This window comes from Amblyraja radiata, chromosome 5 (genome assembly GCF_010909765.2).
Source record: "Amblyraja radiata isolate CabotCenter1 chromosome 5, sAmbRad1.1.pri, whole genome shotgun sequence".
Classification (NCBI taxonomy): domain Eukaryota; kingdom Metazoa; phylum Chordata; class Chondrichthyes; order Rajiformes; family Rajidae; genus Amblyraja; species Amblyraja radiata.
The window spans coordinates 92,375,918-92,397,197 of NC_045960.1; the positions used below are offsets into that span (position 1 = coordinate 92,375,918).

The 21,280-nt window shown below is 39.0% G+C and overlaps 1 protein-coding gene across 3 annotated transcripts in view; it reads left to right on the forward strand.

Annotated features, from left to right (window-relative positions):
* ero1b (endoplasmic reticulum oxidoreductase 1 beta) overlaps positions 1 to 21,280 on the forward strand; it is a 56,705-nt gene that overhangs the window by 22,590 nt on the left and 12,835 nt on the right. For all 3 annotated transcript variants that reach the window (XM_033021753.1, XM_033021754.1, XM_033021755.1), the window contains 12 exons: positions 3,387 to 3,506; positions 4,275 to 4,358; positions 5,623 to 5,664; positions 5,949 to 6,019; positions 7,960 to 8,033; positions 11,533 to 11,653; positions 13,269 to 13,315; positions 15,155 to 15,166; positions 16,637 to 16,663; positions 17,927 to 18,019; positions 19,213 to 19,459; positions 20,696 to 20,765. In XM_033021753.1, coding sequence (XP_032877644.1) covers positions 3,387 to 3,506; positions 4,275 to 4,358; positions 5,623 to 5,664; positions 5,949 to 6,019; positions 7,960 to 8,033; positions 11,533 to 11,653; positions 13,269 to 13,315; positions 15,155 to 15,166; positions 16,637 to 16,663; positions 17,927 to 18,019; positions 19,213 to 19,459; positions 20,696 to 20,765 — 1,008 coding nt within the window. The remainder of the gene's footprint in view (positions 1 to 3,386; positions 3,507 to 4,274; positions 4,359 to 5,622; positions 5,665 to 5,948; positions 6,020 to 7,959; positions 8,034 to 11,532; positions 11,654 to 13,268; positions 13,316 to 15,154; positions 15,167 to 16,636; positions 16,664 to 17,926; positions 18,020 to 19,212; positions 19,460 to 20,695; positions 20,766 to 21,280) is intronic.

The following is a 21,280-nucleotide window of genomic DNA, read 5'->3' on the forward strand; positions in this document are numbered from 1 at the left end:
TAAAATAGAATTTTTTTAAAAAGCACAAACACTGAAAGTCCACGACACAACATAACACAGTGGCACCAAGGTGAGGAAGGCACCATAGTCCAGCCAGCCTCCCCTCCGTTCTTCCCAGATGTTCACTCGTGGTCGAGGCCTTCCTAGCACCCGCAGTCGCCGCCCCGGGTGGCCCGATGTTCAGGCCCTCACGCCGGGCTGGTGGAACGCCGACGCCGAACCCCGACGGTGAACATCCTCCTCAGCGGCCCGGACCTCCCAATCGGCCGCCTCCCACCGGAGTCCGCAGCTCCCGAGTCCGCAGGCCGAGCCGGGCATAGTCGCAGGACCCCGCGTTGTCTATCAGCGCCGCCCGCGTTGGGAGCCCGCAAACCGCAGCTCCATGATGTCGGTGCAGCAGGTCCAGCACTCCGGGCTCCAGACGGCGACCCCGGTAAGGCATCGCCAGCCCCGCGATGTATCAGCGCTGTCCCGCCACTGCTGGAGCTCTGGTTGATCCCGGCAGGAAAGGCCGCGCCAATCCAGTAGGTAGGCCGCTAGATACTAGACCGAGTGGGACCCGTTGGGTCCCTGTCACATGGGAGGCCTGGTCCCCCAACGCAATATTCCACCACTCACCCATAGCCACCACGAGAGGCCGGGTCCCCCAATGCAACCCGTTCCCCTTTCTCCAACACAACCCATTCCCCCAACGCAATATTCCAGCACTCACCCATAGCTGACAATTGCGCAGGGGCTGCTCATTTTGCCTTATTCAGCCTCCCTCATTTTTAAACTTTAATAAAAAATGCATTTTGCACTTGCTAGCTCAGTTTACTTAGATAGCAACAATGTTGCGAGCAGGGCTAAGCACAAGGAACAAGCAAAAGTTGTGTTTTTCCAAGTTTTTAGAGATTTTTGAACATTTTCATAAATAATGAGTAATAATGCATGAAATTTTCACGTAAGGCGATTTTTGACATGGCATAAATCTCTATAGGAATATGTAAACATTTTACCGTTAGCGTGTCGTGTTTTCGAGGGGATGTGAATCGCACACGAACATCGCACAAATAAATACACATCCAAGATTAGAGTTTTATAAGTATACTAGACCAAGGGGGACCCGTTGGGTCCCGTCCCTTCAACGCGGAGGGGGGGGGGAGGGGCGGGGGTAAGAGGGATGCCGGGGAGGAAAAGAAAGGCTGGGGAGAGAGAGGAGGGGGGAGGGAGTGGGGGAGAGAGAAGGGGGATAGGTGGGGGAAGAGGGGGTGGAAGATAGGCCCTGGGGTGTGGTGAAAGAGGGGAGGGGAGGGGAGGGAGAGTCCGGGGGGGAAGAGAGCCTGGGGGGGGGGGAGAGAGAGATCCCGGTGGGGGAGAGCCGGGGGGGGGATAGAGCCCAGGAGAGAGAGATCCGGGAGGGGGGAGAGAGAGAAGAGGCGACCGAGGAGCCGATAGAAAGCTTGGGAGTTCTCGGGAAACCCGAGCCGAAGCGCGAGCGTGCAGCACTCGGGACCTCGCGAGTGCTTGGAAGCCCTTGGGAGCTGCAGTACAGAGCCCACTTGCTCGTTCTTTCTGCATCTTTTGCAGAACTGGGGGTGAGAGAAGGGGGTGACGTCACTCGCTGCACGTGGAATATAGGACAGCAAGCCGCGAGGAGCAGAGCCATTGTGATGTCATCAGCGAGACCATTTCGTTTATTTTGTTATTCGAAATTTTTGAACATTTTCATAAATTACTCGATATATAATGCATTAAATTTTCAGATAAGGAGTTTTTTGACGGCATAAATCTCTATTGTAATATGTAAAAATTTCACCGTTAGCGCGTCGTGTTTTCGAGGAGATGTGAAACGCACACGAACATCGCACAATATACACACATCCAAGATCAGAGTTTTATAAGTATCAAGATAGATAGATGGATAGATTATAGCACAGGAAGCTATTTAGTCCATGCAGTGTTTTGTTAGAGCAATTATTCCTGTTGCCTCTGATTTTTGGCTGCAAACTTGCAAATTATTTTACTTCTATTGTCTAACCATTTCTCACCGGGCAAATGGGGGTTAAATTAAAGCGTGTGAGGAAGGGTGATGGTAATTTTGAGTTGTCCCTAGAGGAGTGTAGAAGATATTGTGCAAATTTGTTCCATCACATGTACTGCTTTAGGATGTATGCTGGGTGTCTCTAATTGCAGTCAAAAGCAGCAGAAGGTGTTTGAGTATTACACTATATTGTGCATGACAGGGCGTCTAGATATTTCCCAAAGACTTATCTTAGAGGTTGTTGACAATTGTTTGCTGTATCCCATGTTGTGCAATGCACTGGGGTCCTGACTGCATTCACCACCTGAGCATTAATGTAAACAAAAATAAGTGCATTCTTAACTTGCCTTCTGTGATTTTGGCCTGAAAGGGTGAAGGGCCTGTCCCACCTTCGCGACCTTTACAAGCGACTGCCGGCACCCGTCATAGTTCGCCGAAATTTTCAACATGTTGAAAATTCAGTGGAGACCAGAAAGACGCTACGACTCTTTGGAGACCTCTCATGACCATAGGAGACCTCTCACGACCATACAGGCGACCCCGGCGCCATGTTGCGGGTGACCTCTCTGTAAAATATCTTGGATTATTCTTCACTCATTTTTTGGTTTCTCCTCATCATTCCCCTCACACAATAACACCTATTATTTCATCAGGGCCTACTTTATTTTGTTTAAACCTGAATCTTCCTGATTTCATTTCGCAATATCTTTGCAATATCCTTCCGCAATAGAATTTTTAGATTATTCTTCATGAATTCCCCACTATAGGTGTCTTTACCTATGAAAGCCTCAATAATTTTAAGGAGCACCATTCCATCAGCATCACAGAATAAACCTAGTTATGTGGAATACTAATTTTGTACTAATTCAGTAGCTGCAGTTTTCATAATCATTTAAAAATGTCGCTCTTTTGTCTTGGAATGAATTTAACAAATTTTGAATTAATTTCCAAACTTTCAATTGCTTTTCATTTGCCCAAAATAATACAAAGTGTGTGATCTGTTGTTTAAAATATCTGTATTAGAGTCGGTAAAGCTACTGCTTAACCCATTAGTAGTCACCTTTGGATTGTAGCATAATATGAGTGGAAGAAACCTGATTTAATATTGATATTATCAAGTTGGCACACCACATACAAAATATTTCACATATTCATATTGTAAAAATTCTGGTTTAAAAGTAGCTTTACAATTTATCTGACTTTCCATTTCTTATTCTCTATTTTGTTTTGGTAAGCCATTTTCTAGTCTGTTATATTGTTTACATCTGAAAGGATTGCTTTTTGAATGCTGATGGGCTTGTTGTGCAACTATTTTTTTTTTTAATTGATAAATGCATCTTGTATGAAATGTTATCTCTTACAGCTGACAGGTGTCTTGGATGATTGCTTCTGCGACATAGAAAGTATTGATGACTTCAACAGTTACAAGATCTTTCCTAAATTGAAAAAATTGCAAGAAAGAGACTACTTCAGATATTACAAAGTAAGATACTTGCTTAAAACCATATTTTTTATAAAGTGCACACAAATGGATGCTGTTCTGTAGTAATTCCATGGTTGCTGATGAACTGTTTTGGATATTGTGGCAGAAGTATATTTACTTGTGATATTAGGTAAAGCTGACTGCTGATTTATCGTGTTCATGTATAAATAAAACAAAGATTTCATTGGCATGTGTACAACATTCAATTTGTGGCTATACAATGTATAACTGCATATATTCCAATAATTATTTTCATGAATAACTCATACAGGGAATAGTTTTCTGAGATTACCATGCTTTCGGATTATTAATGATTTATAATAGCTCAGAGGGTCAGGCAGCATCCGTGGAAGGAATGGACAAGTGACGTTTTGGATCAGGACCCTTCAGACGATGATTGGCTACTGTCTTGTCTGATGAATAAGCTTGAACTGGCTGGTTAGTGTTAAGAATGGTTAAAAAAATTTAATTTGACCAAATCCTGAACACTTTTTTGTCTTAAATTTGTGTACATTTTCCCTTTCCTTTTCATCTTTCTGTATTGAAATTAATTTGTCACTGATAAGCTTAATGCAATCCCTGTCATGGATTTGTGTAATGTTATATGGTAAGAGTATTTGAATTTAACCATATTAATGAGCATTAAACAATGTGTTTCATTTAAATCTAGATATTATTTCCAAGATGGTTTTTGGAGGTGAAGAAGGATTTGCTCATCAGACCAATCATATCGATGCTCAAATTACAATGTTCACTTTCTTTTAATAGGTAAACATGAAGCGGCCCTGCCCCTTCTGGTTAAATGACGGACACTGTTCAATTAGCGACTGTCATGTGGAGCCTTGTTCTGAGGTAAAGATGTTTTTTTAATGCTATGATATGAAGATTTTGGTGTTTATTTCTGGTTCAGTTTGATGGGTGGGCTGTTTGTTCCCAATTCCCAGTTTTGATGTTTAACAAATCAAGAAATGTCCTTATTACAAAAATTCAGACAAGAGATCAACCTTTAGTCTCTTTAAAGCACAATTACATTTGAAAGTAATAACGTGGGCATTTCATATCATATTAACTTATTACAATATGTGACCTAGAAGTTGGTCATCACGTCATTCTCATGAGATTCAAGAATGTTTAGTTGTCATATGTACACCAGGACGAGAATAATGAAATTATTTCTTTCTGCAGCTTTACAGGCATATTAAATAAAACAATACAACAAATAAATATAAACAATGCCACAAATAAGTGGGATTGGTCTGGGATGTCTGCAAATTTTGAAAAGTCACATGCAGCATTATTGAAACAGTCATTGGTGTAAATTATACAATGTTGATGTTTGTTGAAAAATTAATTAGTTGATTTTCTTTTCCACATGTACGCTTGCAGGGTTTTTCTTTGCTTTCAATGGTAAGGAAGGTCTATACTTTATACATGACTTGCATAAAGGTTTGCCCCACATATCTTTTGGGGCATATACTTGCATGTCAATGTTGCTCAAAACATTCATGAAATGTTGCTTAATAGTGTTTTATTCAACCCTCAAATCCCATCGTAATCTGGAAGCAAAGAAAGCAATTTTGGTAAGAGAGTGCACTGATGAAATGAAATACTGAAACATAAATTGTGACAGGATTTAATGGTCAATAGTACAGGGATCTGAAGCAGCCCCTTGTGAGCAGTTAAACTGGAAAATAGATGAATATGATAATCAATAAAATATCCAAAAAAGGTTTCATTCAAACAAGATAACAGCTGTTATCCAGCAGGTTTGAAGACTATCGTATTGAGTTTTTTTTTAAAATCATTATTTTGTTTAAGTCGTAGGAGCAAAATCAGGCCATTCAGCCCATCGATACTACTCTGCCATTTTAATCGTGGCTGATATATCTTTCCCTCTTAACCTGATTCTCCTGCCTGCTCACCATAACCTTTAGGGCAAAATTAACATTTCAGTATTTTTTGTATTATTTTCAGCGAATCTATTTTGTTATATAATTACTCCAAAGCTCAGTTGAAATAATTTATAATGGTTGGATGAATATATTGTGCTCTTAATGTGTTGTGAATTCTTACTTCATTCAATGTGTGTTCAATTTTATCACTGTTTCATTTTTAGAGTGAGATACCAATTGGGATGAAAGCAGCTAATTACAATAAAGTAAGTGAATATCTGAATACACTTTTATCATTCTGACAGAAAGCTGGGAATGTAATACTATCTGATAAATTTCAGCTAAAATGGGAGAATACCACAGAAAATCTATTTAATCTTAATCTATCAATATTTATTTCCTAATTTGGAAATCCAGAATATGTGCATTCTCTGAAGCTAATACATAAAATTGTTCATAATTGTATTTGCTAGTTATAACCAGTAAAAATAATTGGTTTGTAAATACCTCAGGCATTGTTGATTTACTATTTTTTTGTTAATATTATAAGGAAGTGAATGCAGAAGAGTTGCAAGACTGTGAGGAGGCAAATAAACTGGGCGCTGTCAACAGCTCGTTGAGGTGATTTATTCATTGCAGTTGTTTTTAATATTATTTGGTTATTTTGTATAAACACAATGTAGTCATTCAGAACTTTGCATGTGTTGCTCTTCCACACTCAGCTATTGACCTCATCTCTATTTCAGTTTACTCATTTACTAATTTTTCGTGATATTCATGAGTTGATAAAACTTAAATATAACTTAAATTTTAGACGTGGAATGTAAAATTGTGAAAAGATCATTTCTTAAGGCAATATCAGTAACACCCACTAGCAGGAGAAACACGACACTGCCTCTGTGACATGTAGTGGTGACAAAGCATGTTAAATATTGAACATAGGGAAATGTTTTTCAGGAACTAAATCAGCAGAATGCACTATTGCTGATTTATCTTTTTGAAAGAGATCCAAATCTTCACAATTTCTTAACCAGGTTTATGAGAATGCGGTCTCCCCTCGTTCTGTCTATCCCTGCATACTTTTATGAATGTGTGTTGTATTTAATTGCTCATATTTGTGCATTTTATGTTTAGTTTATTATCAAGTGTACAGAGGAACAGTGAAAAGCCTTTTTTTGTTGTTTGCTGTCCGGTCTGGGGAAAGACTATACATGACTGCACAATCAAACTGTCTACAGTTACAGATATAGGATAAAGGGAATAACATTTAGTGCAAGGCAGCACGGTGGAGCAGTGGTAGAGTTGCTGACTTGCAGCGCCAGAGACCGGGGTTCAATCCTGACTACGGGTGCTGTTTGTATGGATTTTGTGTGTTCTCCCCTTGACCTGCGTGGGTTTTCTCCAGATGCTTCGGTTTCCTCCCACACTACAAAGACGTGCAGGTTTGTAGGCTAATTGGCTTGGTAAAATTGTAAATTGTCCCTAGCGTGTGTAGGATAGTGTTAGTGTACAGGGCCTGTTTTCGTGCTGTATCTCGAAACTAAAGTAAAAAAATAAAGTCCAATTAAAGAAAGCCAAGGGTCTCCAATGAGGTAGATGGTAGGTCAGAACCACTCCCTAGTTGGTGATAACAGCTGGGAAGAAACTGTCTCTAATCCGGAGGTATGTGTTTTTGCACTTCTGCACCTCCTGCCTGATGGGAGACGGAAGAGGGAGTGTCCTGGGTGAGACTCGTCCTTGATTATGCTGGTGGTCTTGCCGAAACAGCATGAAGTGCAGATGGAGTCCATGGAAGGGAGGTTGGTTTGCTTGATGGTCTGGGCTGCGTCCACAATTCTTTTCATTTTTTTGCGGTCTTGGATGGAGCTGTTCCCAAACCGATAAAATGTTTTCTGTGGCGCATCAATAGTGTTGGTGAGATTTGTTGGGGACATGCCGAACTTCCCAAGCCTTCTAAGGAAGTAGAGGCGATGGTGTGCTTTCTTGGCCATTGCTTCAATGCAATCCAGGACAAGTTGCTGGTGATATTTACTCCTAGTAAGCATTCAACCATCTCTACTCTGGTGCCGTCAATATATGTGTACCGCTTCACTTCCTGAAGTCGATCACTTTGTTTTACATCGAGGCAAAAAAAATCTTGCTTGAGCTATGTACTTCCTGTCCACAAACCACACTTTATCAAAAGTTTTCTTTCAACTTTTTGATACTTTTTATTAATATTTGTACATGGATTTGAACGAGCAGTGAAAGTTTCCTGTTAGTATTGCAAATTAAAAATAAACAATGTTCCAGTATTTTTTGTTACTTCAGCACACATGGCAGCAGTAACTGCAAATTAAGTTTTCTATCGGTTATCACAGGAATAGTTGCCTATTTTGGCAGTTGATAGTTCTGTGCAACAAGGCTCTAAAGTTTACTTTTCCGATTGTTCTGTGTGTATTTTATAAAGTAAATTTGTATTCATCAACTTGCCGGGCAATACAATTTGAACATTTGTTTTACGCAATGTACTTGGTGTGTGTGCTTATAGCTCTGTCTCAGATTGTTCTCTTTGTATGTAGTAACCAAACAAAAGAGGCTTTCATTGATTGGGCAAGATATGATGATGCACAAGACCATTTCTGTGAACTTGATGGTAAGTTTTTCTGTGTTGTTTATGCCTCAGGATTCCACGATACTTGGAAATATTCAAAGCAGAAATGAACTTTAACCATAAACATTAAAATATATACTAACACTTAGTCAAAACATTGTCTGGAACCATGGCAGTTAGAGCTTATACACATTTTATTACAAATGTAAATAACATAGAAATATATAAATTAAATAATATACAAATTTTTCCTGGGAGCTGCACTTTGTCTTCCAATGAACACCCTCACCAAAATCCACTTTGCTTGAAGAATTTTCTGGAATTCGCAGCAGTAGTACGACGAGATTGACAATTATTATTTTAAATGTGATTTTGACTCTTAATTTAAAACTATTTCTCTTTCTTTGACCATATTTTTTGTTTTTAATTTGGTTTTTATTTTGTTGCTTGTATTTGAAGGAACAGATGGGAAATAATTAGTTAGCATCTGCAGATGGAGGTAGTTGAATTAGCATGAGTCAATTCTGATACTTATCCCAATTCAATTTGCATGTTACTTCTCACTCAAACTCATTACTTCATTGCTGTTCCTACCCATTTAAAAAAAGATTTTTTTCCCAATCTTATCAATTTTACAAAGGATTGTCAACCTTATTGTTATATGCACATGTATAGTGAGATACAAGTACAATGAAACTCATGCCTGCAACAACATCACAGGCATATAGACAGACAATACACAAAAACATAATGGAGACTCAAGAAAATGCAGATGCTGGAATCTTGAGCCAAAAATATGCTGGAGGAATTCAGTGGGTTATCCATCATCTATGGAGGAAATGGACTTTTTGAGTTGGGACCCTTCTTTGGACCGATGAAGATGGGTCCTGACCCGAAGCATTATTTGTGCATTCCCTCACTCAAAAACACAATTTATACGTAAATGACACAAAATTCTGCATGTCATTAAGAAAAAAGACCAGGCAAAAAAAAAAGCAAAGAATTGGAAATTCATATAGGCAGGTGTGTTTATTTATTTTTTAATTTATATTTTTGTGCATAGGTAAGTGAGATACAAAAGCAAATAAGCTTGTGTTGCATTTGGTTCATCGGTTATCCTATCTTTGTGTGTAGACCTGACTAAGCTATTATTGGAATGGTAGAAAGGATGCTCTGTTGTAGGCTTACTAAATGGTTCAGTATTTTTCAAAATAAGTGGATTTTGACCCCCAAGGTTAGGGATGGTGGAATATTTGATGGTGAGAATATGTTTTTGGGATGGTATCATGGTTTGGCCTGTATTATTGATTCAGAGATAGAAATTGGAAAGATGGTAAATTTTAACCTGGGTAAGACTAGTTTCATGATTAAAGGAGATGCAAATGGAAATGTTCCCAATGACACTAGCACATGATCACTTTCTGTTCTAGCCATACCGCCATGCCAAATTTGCAATCTTACAGGTCCCACACTGCTTCCAGTTTTGCTACTATGCTCTTCCCTGATGCACTATATCCCAGGACCTTGATAGGGAAAGACCATCCTAATACCAATTTATAGCCTTATTTTGTCAGATAACTTTTTCATTTTTTCATAACATGTCAGGCAGTGGGGAGGGGGTCAGAGACATTTTGGATGTAGTTGAAAGAGCTTTTTAAAACACTTAACATTTTAAAAGTAAACTTATTTAAAAAGCATGAAGCTACTTTAAATTGTGTATATTTTTTTAAGTACTGTGCATAGCTTGTAAATTACATTTTGGACATTTGGGTAAGATAGAGAGAAATTCTGCTGCTTGGGGAATCTAGTACTATGATGCACTGTTTCAAAATTAGAGCCAGTTAATTCAGAAAATAATTACACAGAAATTATGGTAAAGTTTTGGAATCGCTGTTACAAACGGCAAGTGGTTCAAGATTATTTGTTTTAAATATAACTACAGGTGAATAGAATTTTCGCTGCCCAAAATTACCAAATGGATGGCCAATTGCAGCTTCATGAGGTCACTTCCATCAAAGAAACTAGCCATCAGCCCCATTCCACTTTCAAGGTTGTTACTCGGGGTTAGCCCAGCCATTTGCAGTTGTCAAATAAATTACTTTATCCATCATAAAGTTACAATTAGTGTGTTTGATAATTATAGCTTTGAGTAGTACTGGATTAATGTTGATCGAGTTCATATTTGTGTTGATAATACATAAGAAAATAACAACGGCAGTAGGCCACTGGGATAACACGAAAATAGAGTTTTTTTTAGCTTTATCACTTCCTACTCCATTAGTATGAAGAGGTGTCCTGATCTGAAATGTTGTCTATCCATTCTGACCACATATTCTGCCTGACTTGCTGAGTTTCCAAATCACTTTTTTTTTGCTCAAGAGCCCAGCATCTACAATTTCTTGCGTCTCCAATTGATTATGTAATAGTTTGAAATGATCTAATATGAAGTGATCTATACTGTTTTTGCTGCTCTAATTTGGGAAAGAGCAAGCAGAGATTGGATGACCACATGTATTACTGTTATAGACACAGAATGCTGGAGAAACTCAGCGGGTGAGGCAGCATCTATGGAGAGAAGGAATTGGTGACGTTACTATTGTGTTTGCTTAGCGCCAATCTTCCAGTGACTCACAGTTTTAACTCTCTATCACATTTCCACTCCAATCTCCCGCGTTTCGTCTTCTTTAAACACAACAGGAATATTTAGCTCTTTTCATAAACATACTTTGGCTGGACCACAAATTGTGTTAACTTTATACCTAGGCTGTGCTACTCTGTGTCATTTAAAGGCAGGAATGCCAGTCATGTTACAGGTCTGTTGCAAGAGCTACGTTAACAGAGGGTTTGAATGTTTTCTTGTAAAGTGTTTGAAGGCAAGACAAGCAGATTGCCTCAGCCTAATGTTCCTGTTGGTCTTTTTGTTTTCATTCAAGTCAGACTGACTGTATTTTCTTAGTATTGTCCACTTTACGAACTTGCAACTTTCTCTTCCCTTTATCATTTGACTTTTTTTCCATGGTTTCCATATTTTTCATTTAGTCTTTATGTTGCAGCTGTCTTATCTTTTTAATTCATTATCTAATAATCACCTGTGGTGCATATAATCACCTATGCAAATAATCACCTATGGTGCATAGAAAATAGGTGCAGGAGTAGGCCATTTGGCCCGTCGAACCAGCACCGCAGAAATAAAGATCTGCAGATGCTGGTTTATACCAAAGATAGACAAAAAATAACTCAGTGGATCAGGCAGCAACTCTGGAGAAAAAGGACGGGTGACGTTTCGGGTTGGGACCTTTCTTCTGAAACTTCACCTATCTTTTTTCTCTAAAGATGTTGCCTGGCCCGCTGAGTTATTCCAGCACTTTGTGTCTATTTGTGTTTCCAGTTGTTGCTTGTCATGATGCTCCTCTTTACCTCCTGACATGCCCATTGTTGTCTAGTTCTGATGAAGGAAATCATGAGATATATCAAAATATGTATTTTTCAATTGATTGTTGCTTTTTTAGATGTAAAAAAAGGCATTTTCTGTCCTTTATAGATGAGTTGTCTCCTGATGCGGAATATGTGGATCTCCTCCTAAATCCTGAGCGTTACACTGGATACAGGGGTTGGTCAGCTTGGAGGGTGTGGAACAGCATCTATGAAGAGAACTGTTTCAAGTACTTCCTTTTTTTAATACTTTTATAAACTATTATAATTTTCCCAGAGCAGGTGTGGGGTTTGAATTCTAGCTGAGGAAACATGTACTTATTCTGGATATTTGTCTTTGTAGTTATGTTTGTGGCCTCTTCAATATTCATTTTCTGTCCATCTTTAAAGCCCTATGATCAGTGAACAAAAAAGGTTTATCAGTTTATCAGTCCAAATCTTCAGTTTTCTATTGGTCCTACTCAGAAATCTCAGTTTTTGTTGATGTTAATGACCCATTTCATGTTCTTAAGTTTAAGTTCCTCATCATCAATGTACATGCTTGTGCCTGTGCCAAATGTCTCCCAAATGGGCCTGAATAATTATCTTGATAAATTGAAGTAATTTTGCACACTTTGGTTATTGCCATATCTGCTGCTGTTGGCATGTAGAGAAGATAGTTCGAAGATGCCATCAAAATAGTTATTTTATACATTGTTTTATTTTCAGTGGTTTCAGAATTTACATTTTTATCTCTTATTTGCTTACTTTCCATATATCATATATTTGCTGTAGCATGCATTGAAAGACCAATAAATCATTTGCATGTAATTTGGTAATCAAATGTTATGTACAGTCTAAAGACCAAATGACGAGCAAATATTGGGCATTACTTTGGATAATCAGGGATGAGTTGGTGATTAACCCGAATCTCAATCTATATAAACTATAATCACTTTTATTATGTAATCTGTTCCTTTTAACCTCAGGTTTTCTTGGAACATTCTACCTATGATTACTTCGACAATGTCTGTAGTCTAGATTGTTTTGGTTATCATTATTTTATTGTGATAATTTAGATTTGATTTGATTTCTAAAACAACTTTTTTTCCATGAATAACATGGAATGACAGAAACCTCGCAAAGAGGATGTGTAGAGAACAAATTTGCACTGAGAGGAAAGATGTATGATGAAAGTCCTTATCAGAAAAAATAAATTTTGCAATGTTCTTGGATGATTCTGAAAGAGAAAACAATACTGCTCTGAATGTGTTGTAGTCCTATGGCAACTAAATTTGAGATTATGCTTCTGTTGGTATAGATCAAAGTAGTGCTTTATTACAATTGTGAAAAATCTTAATTTCCCTGAAATTGGTGCCACTAAATCTCATCTTGGTTGAAGTGTTCTGAAATATTTCAGGAATATTTACTCGCAGCTGAATAAATCTGTGAACAGAAAGTACATTTATCAGTAACCCAATAAGGTGGTAATAAGCTATGTTTACGACACATGGGCTTTTGAAATCAAGGCGAGAGTTGGGGGAAAGTAATCCTTGGAGGTTTTTAAGATTGGAGGAGAGCCAAGTTCATAGCAAAATTTATAGTCAGAGGAAAACCGCCCCGAAACTAGGCCAACCCGTACAAACCAACCAAGCTTAACTCGTCCATGCCTAACCAAGCTAGATCTATGCCTGCACCTGGTAAATATCCCTCCAAACCTTCCCTATCCATGTAGCTATGCAGGTATCTTTTAAATGTCATAATTATACTTGCTTCAAACTACTTTCTTTCATTATCATGAATTATGTTGTTCCAAACATTACTCGAAAAAAATGAAATGAAAAATGTGTTTAATATATTTTGCAGGCCTCGATCTGTCTATCGCCCTCTAAATCCATTGACACCTGGCAGAGGTGAGTTTGTGTATATATTTTTAAAATTATATTAACCATATTTACCATCTTTTATTTTCTTCAGGAAAAGCAGTTTTATTATTTCTTGGGAAGACTGTATTTATTGTTCATCTTTAATACTCTAGCTGCTCCAGAGAAATCGAATGCAAGAATAGAAAGAAAAAAATACTTTTACCTTATGCATCTCAAATACATCATGGATTTGCGTTGATTTTTTATTCCTTTGAAGTGCACTAGTTGAAAGCTGCAGCCATTCCTACGTAGAAAGAACCAACAAATAGCCATAACATGGGTGCTGAGCAAATCTATTCTTAGTGATTGTCAAGTGAAGAATGTTGGTCACAAAACTAGGCAAACATTGAAAGATACAGCTCAGTGTTCTTCAAATATTGCAATACAGGTGCACAACCTTTTATCCGAAAGCCTTGGGACCAGACACTTCTCGGATTTCGGAATTTTTCGAATTTCCGAATGGAAGATTTTTAGCGTAGATTAGGTAGGTAGCGCGGGTGGCTTGAAAAGTCTGAAGCGGCTGCCTCCTCCCCGGAGACCGGGGAATCATTGTAAATCATTGCTTAAATGTTAGTCAGTTAGTTTGGAGGGATTTTATGTGGTGGGGGGGTGAAGGGGGAAACTTTAATTCTTAGTCCCCTACCTGGTCGGACAGGCGGGGAGCAGGCAATGCCTTACCGGGTCGCCGTGCAGTAAGCTCCGTAGCGCTGTGGCCGCCGACTCCCAACATCGCGGAGCTGGGGGCTGCGGGCGTCCGGCCGCGGGCGGCGACGGTTGGAGCTCCGACCCCGGCAACTCTACCCCCGGCTGCGCGGCGCTCCAAATCCAGCACGACCCGCGGCCGGACGCCCGCAGCCCCAGCTCCGCGATGTTGGGAGTCGGCGGCGTCGCAGCGCTGGGATACCAGCGGGGAGCGGGCAATACCTTACCGGGTCGCCGTGCGGTAAGCTCCGGAACGCTGTGGCCGCCGACACACAACATCGCGGAGCTGGGGCTGCGGGCGTCCGGCCGCGGGCCGCACTGGATTTGGAGCACCGCGCAGCCAGGGGTAGAGTTGCCGGGGTCGGAGCTACAACCGGCGCTGCCCGCGGCCGGACGCCCGCAGCCCCAGCTCCGCGATGTTGGGAGTCGGCGGCCACAGCGCTCCGGAGCTTACTGCACGGCGACCCGGTAAGGCATTGCCCGCTCCCCACCGCTCCGACCAGGTAGGGGACTAAGAATTAAAGTTTCCCCCTTCACCCCCCCCCCCCCCCCCTCTTCACATAAAAGCCCTCTAAACTAACTGACTAACATTTAAGAAATGATTTACAGATGTTTAAGTGTCTCCCTGGTCTCCGGGGAGGAGGCAGCCGCTGCAGTAGTACAGACCTGGGTTGACCGTGGGTCGTTTCGGGTCAAGTTTGGCACCAAACGCGAGCTTTGGTGTGCAGCCGACATCCTGGAAAAAATGTCCGGTTTTCGGAGCTTTTCGGTTTCCGGAACTGCGGAAAAAAGGTTGTGCACCTGTAGTATCTTTGCCTCCACCTGGACAAGTAAGCTGATCTTGGTTCAAGTGATTAAGTAGCAATGCAGCATGTACTCAAGTGGCACACATTGAACAATAAGCTTGGATTATATGCAGTAAAGTCACGATATGAGGCTGGAATGCATAGTCTTTTGGGTGGAAGTTACATCTAGCAGATTCATTACTTCAGCAGAATACTTGTGTATGTCTGCGAGGCTAAGAGAACAATCATTCTTATTTTTATATATTGATCTAGATTTTAGCAGATAATGCAAATTGTCGTAATTGGCCTGATTTTCATTCTTTACCTTTTCTTCTTTCAGGAGATGACGATGGTAAGAGCAGAAGAGATGGCTACAAATGTGTATGAACTATAAGTTTCTGATGTTACAAACTTCTGCATTTGGTTTGCAACATAAACTATTTGCGTAAACATGGTTTAAATACATTTTTTGCCTTAAAGGAATTCTAATTACCAAAATGGTTAAGAAATCATATTTGTATATTAATTGGTAAATAACATATTTTGCTTTTGACAAGTAATTAATTTCATTTTGATATTCTTTGCAAACTTGTGCATAATCCATTTCATGCGTAATGGATTGATAAAGTTTATTATTTTTGCAAATTTACTTGGAATGTAATGAGAAATGTGTTTTTTGATAGTTATGTTGCCTTGCACTAAATCAAAAAAACTGCAGGAATGAGAAATTTATAACCACTAGTATTAGTAGTTTTATGTGCTGACCAGTGAACAAGTGAAGCAAAAATTGAGGAAGGACATTCTTGCTATTGAGGGAGTGCGGCGTAGGTTCACAAGGTTAATTCCCGGGATAGCAGGACTGTCATATGCTGAGAGAGTGGATCGGCTGGGCTTGTATACTCTGGAATTTACAAGGATGAGAGGGAATCTTATTGAAACGTATAAGATTATTAAGGGTTTGGACAAGCTAGAGGCAGGAAACATGTTCCCGATGTTGGGGGAGTCCAGACCGGGGGCCACAGTTTAAGAATAAAGGGTAAACCATTTCGAACGGAGATGAGGAAACACTTTTTCACACAGTTGTGAGTCTGTGGAATTCTCTGTCTCAGAGGCCGGTTCTCTGAATACTTTCAAGAGAGAGCTAGATAGGGCTCTTGAAGATAGCGGAGTCAGGGGATATGAGGAGAAGGCAGGAACGGGGTACTGATTGTGGATGATCCGTCATGATCACATTGAATGGCGGTGCTGGCTTGAAGGGCCGAATGGCCTACTCCTGCACCTATAGTCTATTGTAAAATGGTTATTTTGTGCCTCAATAGCTTTAAAAAGAATAGCGTAAACTTGTTTTTTGGAAAAACCCTGTTTTCATTACTGCTGCATATGGAGTTGGAAATACCCAGGTAGACCAGAAAATCTACCAGTTTGACTTCCAAACTGTGCTGTTTTTCAGATATCCATTGGGGCAGCGATGCTGCAACTGGTCTTGATGTCTAATTCTATGATTGGAATATTAGGCTAGTTGCTTAGTGGGTGTTGCTGGATGTTGCATGTACATGCATTTTAATTGTGAACTGCTTAAATTCGGCTGTGGATGGTCCAAAACAATGTTCCAGCAATTTCGGTTTGTGTTTGCACATGACCGTGACCACAATCCAATTGATTGAGGAGTTAATGATGCCAGCGCTCTCAGGCATATGTTCACGTCTTTGAGAGGGAAGGAAAATGAATTGGTATTGTATAGTGAGGTATGTTAGCATTAATAAATGTGGGAAGATGAATTGTATATTTTGTCCTAAATTGTGATTTACCTTTGTTGTAGCAGGCGAATCTTTCTACAACTGGTTGGAAGGTAATGAAACATAAATTTAAAATTCTTTTAAAAATCCTCTTATTAAAAGTTTATTGGAACAGGTTAGGTTGAGCTGTTTTGCCAACAAGGTGGAAATATAAATCCAGAAGAGACTAACTTGTTTGAGTATTTTCCTAATCCACTCAAGAGTGACACTGAACTTTCAAGGTTCAACTATTTTTAAAATGTAGTGGCAAGCTTATTTTTGATTGTAATTTCTTAATGTAATGAAACAGGTGATGGTGATTCAAATTAAAATTACATTCTGTTAATCATTATAACTTCAAAGGCTTGTTTTTTTCAGTTCAATTAGATGTCTCTGAGCCTTTACAATTTACTTGATGTTACCAATATTCTCATGGAATCTTTTCAGTTTGGGCTGTAGAATTTTATTAGTAATTCTAACACCCAATGTATTGTCATATTGAGGAAAGTCAAAGTCCCTGAGGTAAAACCTCATAATATATCTGAAATATTCAAATCATGTCATGATATACAATTCATTTTTCATGATTATCAATAACATCCTTTTTGAAATTTGGTAATGTATATCTTACAATACAAATGGAATTCATAGTGTAGATTTTTATATTCGCTAATAATTTGTTGAATCATAAACATTCTGGTAAATGGTAGGCTTTAGCATTCACTTTGCAAACTTGCAATTAATGAAGATGACATCTCATCATTGCAGGTTACCAAAGTGAAGAACTATACCTGAAGGATGCGGGGAAGGTTCTCTTGTGGGTGTTTTGAGGAAAAAAATAGATTGCCTGAAAGTAAAGAACAGTTTAGATATTAAAATGTAACTAACATATAATTAGGATTAACAGCAGACCAGTTTTAATAATACCACTCATAATAGAGAGCATCCAGTATTGTGATGAGAAATTATCACATTCATACATTTAATGCTCCATTCCTTTTGAAAGGAATGGAGCATTAGATGCCCTTAATCTTCAGTGAAAGCAACAATCTTCATAGTCTGGATGATATTTCATAATTGAAGGCTATTAAAGGGAATACAAAGTTTAGGATTTATCATAATGTTTATCAGTTAACATTAATATATTTTTAATGATTTTTTTTTAAATCTTCAGCTGGAATTTTTCTTTCAGAGCTCCAGGCCAAGTTGATGAAAGAATATCAATTAAAGTTTTGATATTTAATTTTACGTTCGCTTGTACATTTAAAAAATATATATGTTTTCTGCATTATAAAATCTCCGCATTAACTTTCCTGTTTGAATGTTCTTATTTGCAGGTCTTTGCCTTGAAAAGAGAGTATTTTACAGGTTAATTTCTGGACTCCATGCTAGTATCAATTTACACCTTTGTGCCAATTATCTCCTTGATGGTATGTATGAAAGGTTTGGTCAGGCAAAAACAATTTGAAATATTTCATTATATATCAGAGAGCTATTTAATTAGTGCTGTATAATTTAACACTTCATTGCATGCTAATTTCATATAGTCCCAGCATTTACCTTGGCTGGGTCATGATTGCTGGGTATTTTTACATGCTAATACTAAAAGTTAATTCCTGCAGGTTTTCCCATTCAGTTCAAGAGAAGTGGCTCAGAAGCATATTAAGTGCATAACCTTGAGGACTGATGTGAAAGGGGCAGAGGAAGAAACTATTTATATTGTAGGGATTCATTAAATTGCATAAGAGGAACAATGGAATAACTGAAGTTTAGGTATATTTAGCTTGAATGAGTCATTTCCCTCCCTCCCCCAACCTAGTCTTGCTAGTTTGACTAATCTTATCCCTTTGTTTTCACCTCCGCCAATAAGGAACCATTGTGAGCTCTTTGGCCATCGGTGCTGCCTGCTTTGTTCTGTATCTTTTCATGCCTCTAGTTTCCCTCGCCCCTGACTCAGTCTGAAGAATTGTCTCGACCCGAAACATCACCATTTCCTTTTCTCCAAAGGTGCTGCCTGACCCGCTGAGTTACTCCAGCTTTTTGTGCCTATCTTTGACTCATAAATCAAATTGTCTTTGGTTAAAATCCTATGCAATATTGCTATTTGAGGGCAAGGCTTTGTTTCAATAGAAGGCAATGTAGGCAAGGCCATATCTGGAGTACTGTGTACTGTTTTGGTCTTCTTATCAAACAAGGATTGGAGGCAGTCCAAAGGGGATTACCCTGGCTACCAGCAGTTACATTGGGTTATTTGAGGATTTCCCAAAATTTACAGCTCTGAAAAAGCAAAAGGCAACCAAGATGAATCTTTTTGAGTTGAAAGTCTAATTTGAAACCAAATGCAGCAACAGCTTTCTCCATAAAATTGAAATACTTATTTTTTTGAAGTACATAATGTTTTTTAGTTGTCATGGAGTTAGAAGTATTTGAGAAACTCTCGCAATTCGAGGAGGCAGTCCTACCAGACTGAATGCATATTGTACTTTATTAGATGGTTCTTTCTTCATGTGCAGCAAAATTATTTGTTTATATTCATCTACGTATTATTAATTATAACTTATTTCAGCAATGGACATCACTTTTGAATGTGTTACTTTAACCATCATTGACACATTTTTTTCAGATGTGTGGGGAGGAACAAAATGGGGACCAAATGTAGAAGAATTTCGATTTCGATTTCACCCTGCTGAAACGAAAGGAGAAGGCCCAAGAAGATTGAAAAACCTTTATTTTTTGTACCTAATTCAACTGAGAGCTTTGTCGAAAGTAGCTATCTATTTTGAGCGTTCAATTGTGGACTTATACACTGGAAATACAACAGAAGATACAATTACCAAAAAGCAGCTACTGGAGGTTCTCAACGAAACCAAGTAAGAAAAGTGCTTAATCTTTGGGATGTTCAATGTGATTTTGTTTATAAAGTTACCGATTGCAAAAATAATTTATCAAATTTCAGTTACCCTTTTTAATTTGGATGAGTTACAGTAAACTCTTGTTTTAATAGACCCCTTTATAACGAGTTTTGGTTATAGCAGACAGACCTACCAACGCTATCCGGCTTGCATGGTCCCCCTGGCTTCTGATGCTCCCCCCCAGCTCGCAAGGTACACGAGCGAACCCTTCTTCACCCATCCCCCAGTCCAGTTGGCGAGGCTGTTGTTGTGGCTCATGCTGTTGCCCCGGGAGCAGCTCTTTCTTCAGGCTGCTGCTGCCGGCCAGGATGCGCCCGATCACCATGGGGCTCCCACGCCTCTCACCACATGCCTGTTCTTCCTTCGCTGGTGCAGACCAACGGTATCAACACCCTAGTTTTAAGGTGACATAACACTGAGTGTTGGAGTAACTCAGCAAACTGAATCTGTCTGAAGAAGTGTCCCGACATCACCTATCCATGTTCTTCAACTATGCTGCCCGACTTGCTGAGTTACTCCAGCACTTTGTGTCCTTTTGTGTATTAACCATCATCTGCAGTTCTTTGTTTCAACTACATACAATGTCCCTCCTCAGTTTCCTATATTTCAAGGAGAATAAACCTAGCCTATCCAATCTATCCTATTCTCTTATATCCACCTGTATTGACGCTCTCTATGGACTTGAACCCAAAGATTCTTCTGCACATCAATGGTTTTATTTATTCTATGTCTTATCAGAATTTTCCATTCCAATTCATGTATACCACATTTACCACTCTATTTACATCAATTTCCTTAACTCTTACCAGGCTTCTGCCTGAGTTTTGTATTTCTGAAACAATGTTTGATTTGGTCACTAATATTTGTTTGTTGATAAATTTCATGTTCAGATGCTAATTGTTTTTGATTTGTGTCTCCCGGTCATCCCACCCACTCCCAGTGCCTTTTGAAGTTTGATTATATTTTGACATTTAAATGTTTTATTCCTTACTTCTGTGCATTGCATTGGAATTTAAAATGTACGACTATTATTGTATTCCGTTATTAAAGTCCAACTTTTACGTGGTACCATTTTACTTTGTAAGTCATTGCTAGAGCACAGTTTTTGCTTATTTCTTGGTTGATTGAGAAAGTATTTCAAATCCATTGAAACCATTTCCTCCAACTTCTGTCTTTCCATTTCCTTTCCTCTAGACTATTTCCTATGCACTTTGATGAGAAGTCAATGTTTGCAGGTGACAAGAAAGAAGCTAAGACTCTAAAGGTGCGAAGTTAAGAGCATTCTTTTGTAAGAATTGCAGTAATCAAGTTTTGAGAGTTTTTTATGTCCAGTTTTTCAAAATATATATTTGGGTAAAGAATAATGCATTGAATTCAAAGTTCTGAATGTAGACGAACAAAACCTATTGTGCAATGCACGTTATATGATGCACAATGGAAAGTGATTAAAATATGGAAAAATCAATTCAGGCGCACAGCTGATAAATTTTATGATGTACTGGAATGTTTCTGATCAGCATTTTCCTTCCACCAGATAGAGACGTTATGAAGGCAAGTATGGTACGCTGACCTTCATTGCTAAGGGTGCTGAATATACGAGTCGTATTATATGTAGCTCTATAGGACTTTGGCAAGGCTGCATTTGGAGAATTGCCTGCAGTCTGGTTGTTCCATTACAGGAAAGTTGTGGAAGCTTTGGAAAGAGTGCAGAAGAGATTTACCTGAATCTTGCCTGGATTTGAGGGTTTCAGCTATAGGGAAAGGTTGGATAGACTTGGA